The sequence below is a fragment of the Antrostomus carolinensis genome, unplaced genomic scaffold (genome assembly GCF_000700745.2).
Source record: "Antrostomus carolinensis isolate BGI_N321 unplaced genomic scaffold, ASM70074v2 scaffold50196, whole genome shotgun sequence".
In the NCBI taxonomy this organism is placed as follows: Eukaryota; Metazoa; Chordata; class Aves; order Caprimulgiformes; family Caprimulgidae; genus Antrostomus; species Antrostomus carolinensis.
Genome location: NW_010322240.1, coordinates 77034 through 85320, shown reverse-complemented (window position 1 = coordinate 85320; position 8287 = coordinate 77034). Strand labels below are relative to the sequence as shown.

General features: G+C 37.9%; 1 protein-coding gene across 1 annotated transcript in view; it reads right to left on the bottom strand.

Moving 5' to 3' along the window:
• Positions 1-8287, bottom strand: part of BMPR2 (bone morphogenetic protein receptor type 2) — a gene marked incomplete at its 5' end in the record, with an annotated part of 49098 nt that overhangs the window by 17731 nt on the left and 23080 nt on the right. The window contains 3 exons of the mRNA XM_010170155.1: positions 98-328; positions 2222-2313; positions 2848-2958. Of these exons, the coding sequence (XP_010168457.1) occupies positions 98-328; positions 2222-2313; positions 2848-2958 (434 nt within the window). The remainder of the gene's footprint in view (positions 1-97; positions 329-2221; positions 2314-2847; positions 2959-8287) is intronic.

Sequence of the window (8287 nt, the reverse complement as noted above, 5' to 3'; positions counted from 1 at the left end):
GGAATGAAAAACAATGGCAAATACTAAAGTACATCCTTTTCATGTGGCTATTCTTAGGAATCTAAACCAATCTGATTGATTTATTTGAAGCACTTACATTGGGATAATATTCCATCACCAATAAATATTCCATACGGCCATCTGCAGTGAATCTCTCATCCCCCACAATGAAGCGGGCGATGTTGTCATGTTCCATTAGTGGAATCCTGTAAATGTTCCTCTCATTGACAAAGTTCTGACGATTAGCAGAAGAAAATACTTTCACAGCAACTGGACGTTCATCCAGGGAGCCTTTGTACACTGCTCCATATCGTCCCCGGCCAATCAACTGCAAAGAAAAGTAAATAATTAGTTTACCAAATAATAAATGAAAACAAAATCCCTGTTTTCTCTCTATAAAGAACGTATGCCAACTTTTATATTGACTTACACTGTAAAAAACAGTGAATATAGTGAATATTTTGTATGCAAAACTAGAATTAGAATGCTGTCATGAAACCTATTTTGGAGCTGGAAACCTCAGTATAGGCCAACTTAGATCTCACTAAATTGATCTATAGTCTGAATACTCAGTAAATAAATCATAAATAATTTATTCAGCCATTTTATATACAGAATCAATAAAATCCATGTGTTTCATGCTGCTAATTCTCTTATTAATCTTTGCCTACTAAATATTTATAGCTTTTATGCGATCAATTTTAATTAACTCCAGAGATCACAAATATTAAGCTACATGTTTTAGGTTTAGGATAGCTTTATCAGCTGTACCTTTCAGGTTACTAATAACAATATATGCATTTGTAGCGCAAAACAGATACCAAAAGAGGTAAACAGGTTTTAACAGTGAGGAATATTTAATTTCTTACTACCTGTTAATCTTTATTCTAGCCCCCACTATGTTAGACAGTCTTCACAGAAAGGTCTTTCCCATCTCCATAGAAACTGAAGAAAGATGCAATCTCTGCTCTAAACCAGAACACAGGACCACCTTCAGGAAGAGTCCTACTTTCTAAAACTCAAAAAATTCTAACTACATAAGAATTTAAGCATCTATTTAATTCAAGCAATTTTCAGGCAGATCTAGACATGAAACTGTAAGGATTTCATAGACAAGACTGCGTATCAGTATAAGTAATTTCACCCGGGGCTTTGCACACTTCTACAACGTGCATCCTTATACTCTTGTAAATTCAAGTACTTTTTTGTTGGCAGAAGGGACCCAGTCTTCTCTGCCAATTAGCCTGCTGCCACCATTAGCCCAGACCACACTGCATGTCTGCACCTCTAGGTGTCATTTCTAATGGGCAAAAAGAAGAAAAGTACCACTCTGAATCTCTCTCAATCATTTCACTGATTTGTTATGGCTAAAGGCTTTTAAAAATTCCATGTAAGTTCTCCCAGGCATACCAACTGAAAGCACAACATTGCAGTTTTCTGATATCACATGTAATACCAAGCTAAGTAGACAGTTCTGGTTGGCCTCTGGTTACCATGGAGATAGATACCACTGTGAAGAATGACTATATATAAATGCACCACTGCTGAAGCATACTGCCCTATCTGCAGTAAATTCTATATTCCAGTAGTGTCACTAAAGCATTTCATAGAATCACAGGATGGTTGGGGTTGGAAGGGACCTCTGGAGATCTAGTCCAACCCCCCTGCCCAAGCAGGTTCACCTCAAGCAGGTTGCACAGGAAAGCATCCAGGCAAGTTTTGAACATCTCCAGAGGAGACTCTACAGCCTCTCTGGGCAGCCTATTCCAGTGCCCCATCACCCTCACAGTAAATAAGTTTTTCCTCATGTTTAAGCAGAACCTCTGGTGTTCCAGCTTGTGCACGTGTTCAAATGACTATGGCAGGATACTGTACTTAAAGCGATTGGTGTCAAGCAAAAAGATGGATCTTTTGATGCAATGCTGAAATACAGCACATTCCAATTTCTTCCATTACCTCCCAGTGTTTAGTATGTTCTTCTCAAGGTAGACCATGTTCTAGCTAATACCAACAACACTAGTAACAAAACCAGGCAAAATGTAACTGCATAAGCTTTTTTTTTTAAAAAAAAAAACCCTTTTCTTCTTTGAACTGTGATATAGAAGAAAACATTACAGGAGCACCGATATATTAATTTCTGTAACTATGGCTGGGAGGTGACAGGACCAGAAGCATTACATTGCATAAAAATGAAGATTAAGAAATAGAGTTGAACATTTACCTCCAACAACTTTAGATTATCCAGATCCAGTGAGGGCTCTGATGCTGCTGCCTCCATCATGTTCATACTGTGCAAACCTTGTTTACGGTCTCCTGTGGAAGGGGATGGGGAGGGAATCAGACAGTTTCCTTCTTTTGCCATGCGACAAATGAAAACAATACAACTTACCTGGGACTTGGTAGAAATAGGTATTGTAGGCAAGGACGTAACAAATAAAAGGAAATCCTGTAAAATCTTCTCGCAATCAGTAAAATCAGCAGTGAAGGTGCTGATAGCTACAAACTTAATGCTATCTGCTACACGACTATTCTGATAATTGAATGTCACTGGGAATAACTATAAAGCCTGTTCACAACCTCACCTAAGCTATGCTGAATAGAGGATATATTGGAAAAAAGAAAAAAAGGAAGAAAAAAAAAAAGTAAAAAGGTCCCAAAATGTCAGCTTGGAGAAATCATAAATCTCTCTGGACTGTTATGAAAGGGGCATCGCCATAAAGTGTCAGAGACGAGAAAGGGAAGCATTATGTACAAACATAAAACAGGGACTGAGGAGAACAGAAGACATAAGTCTAACTTTGAAAAATAGTCAAAAGAACAATTGAAAAAAGTATCGTCAAACCCTACCTGCAAGCATCCTGTATCCAAAGAACAGAGCAGCAATCAAAACAGCCAGTACAGACACAGATGCAAGGGCAATAACTATAGTCTCATCTCGATGAAAAGAATGAGAAGAATCTGAAAGAAGACAAGATGAAGACTCTTTAACTGTAAATTTGAAAGAATCAGCAGTATAAAGCATGTAATTGTTATTATAATAGTGAGGAAAAAAAATTATACTCTGGACTGCAAGATATTGCACTAAATTATCTTTTTTTCTTAAAATCTAGGCATGGCAAAAGAGTTGATCAGCTCAAACACAGCTGAGCTCACATTCATCAGCAGCTTTTCCCAGTCTGCCCTTGCCACCACAGAGAGAGGCACCAACAACAGAAAGTGAACCTTCTTTCTAGCTGGGAAAGCACAGCCCAGCCACGTGAGGCCAAGCTGATGCAGTCCTGCTCTGCTATCTGTGCCTTCATCCAGTTTCCTGGTATGAATCAGGTTTGTAACCTTTACAAGGTTTTTGAAATTAATTTTCCCAGAATGAAAATATCAAAGAAGTTTGCTGATAATGCTGCAAATGTGATGAACATTGAATATTTTGTATTCAAATATCTGCAACATACATTAGATACAAGTCCATTTATGCAAATATTTCAAAATACTTTGGGTCTTTGATTTGTTTTGTGTCAGATAATTTTTAGCATAATTCTCACTCCTCAGTTCACAAAAAGACAGAGACATCTCCACAGACTGCAGCAGAGTATCAAGAAACCTGAAAAAACAATAAAATCCTAAACAAAATTAAATAACCAGGTTTTTTGAGTCTTATTTTTAAAAATAACATTTGATTTTTGTGGAAAGGTAAGTGTCTTGCCTTTTTTTGTTAGCCTCTTGAATGGTTAGCTTAATGTTGCTCAATGTCAGACCCCAGTCTTCTTGCAGGCATATAAAAATTCAGCCACTTTAATATAAAAATGTATTACTGCAGATATTCCTCTGATGTCAGAATCACTGGAATGTGGCACTACAAGACCTCATTTACTTTGGCTTCAAAACCACGTTTGGGAACTATGTTTAAACCTGTCTTATATATTACTAAAAGTACTCCTTAAAAGACTGTAATGAGAGCTAACTATGCTAAAACCACAAAATATAAAATGCACACAAGGTTTAAACACTGGATAAATTTTTAGGTGAGACTGAAATACAATTCATCCCAGTCTACACTAGCTGCATAAACTGACAAATTCACCTCGCCTGAACAGCATTTAAAAGAAATTAAACGTGATTCACTCACTCCAGTTCCCATTGTGGACAGACACAAGAGAACCAGATAAGAAGAGAAAGCAAATTTAAAAGACAACAGCTTCCATGTTTACATAACCATAATGGTAAGAGGAAATAATAAAAAGCTGGTGAAACAAAATACCTGAGAGTTTCATCTGTGATAGAAGTATGTGGAAAAATCACCCATCAAAATAATGTGCAGCTCATACATTATAAACCCTTCAAATAAGAGGGAGCTTGTGATAATCATTACATCATCAAATTTAAATTTGTTCTGTCAAAAGAAATACCATCACTACTGATTTTGGTAAAATAAGTTTCACTAAGAAAACAAGGTATTGCCATAGAGCACTGTACCGTGGAATAAGAGTTGTGACTTCAACTGAGAAATTAAAAGATACACATTACAATTCTCATCTCAAATTATGAATTCAAAACATATACATACATACACATACATTAAAAAACACAACATCATAAATGAAACTGTTACATGATAGAAAGCTATACGAAATACCACGCAAGTGTAAGAAGCTGAATAATTGCTGGCAGGGAAATAGTAATTTCAACTTTCATATTTTTGTGAATGGAATATACATTTTATTGACCTATCTTTTAAAATATATGTTAAATATGGTGAGTTTTGAATCAGTTCAAGACAGCATCTAGCATGTACTAAGAAAATGCAGGTTTTGAGGGGCTGGGCTTTTTGCTACAATCTCAGCTGCATTTTGTTGGACCGTGCAACTAGGGTGCAGTCATTTACAACCATTGCTAAACATACAGCAATCATTTCCATCCTTTGCCAAATGCTACCTAATGCCTAAGTTTGACTGCTCTGCTTTAGTTCTTCTCACAATCAAAGGGTTAACAGCGTGCCTCCATCACGTCAGCCCTCTTCGACCCTGGAAGAGGATTTTGCAGTTGCTCCACTGCCAGCAGGGCCCAGGGCAAGGACATCCCCATACCGCACCCCGGGTTGAGCAGCAGCTCTGGCTGCATGGGCACACTTGCTCTTGCTTCCCTTTGAAGCTTGTGAATGGTGGCATTATGCAGGCTGCAAAGCTACTGGAAAATCTACAAATAACACGTTTTATGTTGACCAGCAGTCGAAAAACAGGCAGAGAAAAAGGATCCTTGCTTTCTCTTTCCTTGAAGGAACATCCCCTCTGAGAGCTTTTTACCTGTAGTGGGTAGCTGTGCAGCACCAGGTAACTTCAAAGAACTTCCCTAGCCTTCAACAGGAAAGAATTTTTAATTATTTCTTTTTTAGGCAGAGGTGTTTCTTAACAAATCTTAGATTGGCTTATCTTGAACCAATTTTTAATTCTTATAAACATTTTAAAATAATGCTGTCAACATTCCAACAGCCAAGTCCATCCTACAGTGTGAGTTACTACATCAGGTTGTAGAGCAACATTTATAAATTTAAGACTAAACACAAATTTCTTAATAAGGGTAACTGAACATCTCAACAGAGTGGTAACGTGCAGCTCAAAAACAACAGGAGCAGGTAAAACACTGCATACGATGGCCAGTCATTTCCCAGCAAGGGTAATTTTACTTTTACTTGCAAATCTTCACAAAAAGAAAAGCACACAACAAACTCAATGACAAAAATCCCAGCTGACCCCAAAAACCCCACAAAATATTATTTCTATGAGTCCTCTATCTGCTTTGTAGGACTAATAACTTTTGATATTTCTCAAACAGAACAAGAAGGATATGTCACCTATCAACCTAGTTTTCCAAAGCTTAACAAGACTCTTACTAACTAATTATATTTTTCAATCCATCTCTTTCTTTAGATATATTTAATCTTTAGCATTTTACACCAGCTGCTGGCTTGCCTTTAAATGCCCAGATGAGAAATGCCAGCAAAGCCAAAACCAGTTTATTTGATATCACACTTCCAGTCAGTAGCTCCAGATGCATCACGAAGCACAAAGAACAGTTTCTGAAGTACGACACTGTTGGTCTGAAACTTTAACAACCCCATCTCCAAGTCAGTAGGCTCTGCTTTTAAAGTTTATTCACAGTGACAAGACACCTGCTCTACAGCTTCAGCATTTTTTCTTCATGACATAGTACGAACTGACTTCAAACATACATAACTACTATTCAAAAGTCTCATTTGAGCTTTTGGGATCATTACCGCTATTTGAGTATTTCTTTAGTGACAAATACAAACTGAATGAAAAACAAACTGTTCAACTGGCTTCAAATTTCAGGCTGGGAACACCGGTGTATCAATATTGTTCCCAAACCAATGTACAGCATAAAGAAGTGCAACAGCATATGCTGAGCAGAATTAGCTGCAGACTCTAGAAAATGCAATGATTAAGGAGTTGACTGCTGAGCCAAATTCTACCCAGAGTTGAACACAGAAGATAGCAGCAAAGCTTCCTCAAGTTTATGTGACTGTAACTGACAGCAGAGGTTAGCATAGCTGCTTGTTTTGCTGCTATTTATATGTGAGGTTTTTATTTCCAACTTCCACTTAGGCTCCCCAATCTCAAACAAAATCTACCAAAACAAAAAATTAAAACCAACAAACTGTTTTAAGGCCCAAAACACCTTAAGAGCCAACTTCTTATCCTCCTTGGACGGGAAAGGGAGAGCACCGCTCCCAGGGCTGCTGACTCTTCAAGCAGGAGTGTGAAAATGCCATTTAGAAGGCATCTAGCACGTACACACTTTATCTTGCAACATTTCTGCCAGTAATTCTGATACTAGTGAATATTTTCCTGAAGTCCACCAATCCCATCACAAAGAAATATCACAGCAAATAGTGTTTTTTTGGTTTTTTTTTTTTTTTTGGTTTTTTTTTGGTTTTTTTTTAAACAAGAAAAAGCAGCAAAGCACAACTCATTAAAACAGAGACGACCTCCTTCTGGCTGGGGAGCAGCTGTTAACCAACAAACCACTGTTCCCAGAAGTGTTCTGACCTCACCATCAATAGAGAACTTGTTTTCGGGTTCCAAAAACCCAAGTACAACAGCTCCTGTGTACAGAGAGAATTTTGTCAAAGGTACACAGAAATAATCAAGAATGTATTTCAGAGCAAACTGGAATGCTTCTAGTACTCAGAAGTGACTCATCTGGCTGAAGCCACTTCAGATACTCCCTGCAGGCACTTCTACCACTTCTCTCAGGCATCACTGCTGTAATAGTTTCCAAAAACTTATAAAATATCTTTGGTAAATTAATATTAAGCTTCCATATTGCCACACATGGAGATTGTCTACTGCTGCCTTCCTAACCTTCCCCAGGGAAGAACACTGACAGTGCTAATGGCATCAAGGGGAATAATATTTTTCCTTCAGACTAACTTTTCCACTATTAACATAAGCTTGTAATATTAATTAATTGAAAAGTATTCCAATCTGTGCCTTTGCTTGAAAAAGCTGTTTCTTTTCTTTCTCTGTAATTTAACTTTTAAAAATGAAAGCCTCTTTCATATGCTTCCTGTTTCCATACTTCAAAATTAGCATTTATCTTACTACCAAACAACGTTTTGACAAATCAAAGAAAACTGAGACAAAACCAGGTAACAACGGACAATGGCAAAAGAGCCAGTAAACATTACAGAAGTCTGCCCTGGGAGCCAGAAACGGGATGTGCGATTCCTTTCCCATCAGCAAACACTGTGAAACCTGCAGACAGCTGTCCCTTAGTTCCCTCCACCCCAATATTTCTTCTCTCTGTGCCTGCTCCAGATAAAGCATCAACTACCCACCACTGCCAATGTGACTGCATCAGTTCAAGCATCGAGGTCTGTGCTATGAAGGTAAAATACTCCAGCCTAGTTGACAAACTGTGAGGAACATGAGCAGAGTTTTCACATTTCCTGATGCTTGGATAGGCAGATTGTTATCCCTGATACTAATACTAAAATTACAAAGTATGAAGTGAGTGGAATGGGAAATGAGGAGAGGGAAGGATAGTCCCCTCTTTATAGCAGCTGAAAGCTGTCCTGAGAACTCCTCTCTACCACTATACCAAAGGTGCTACATCACGATGTCCAAAGAGCTCCTTCGGACACCAGAGATCATTGTTAGGATGAGATGTTTTAAGACAGCCACGAGAAAAGGCAGTCAGTGTTGGCCATGTTGAAAAACTAAGAATCTCATGGGAAAAAATTTGGTTGTATAATTAAAGACTGTATCACAAC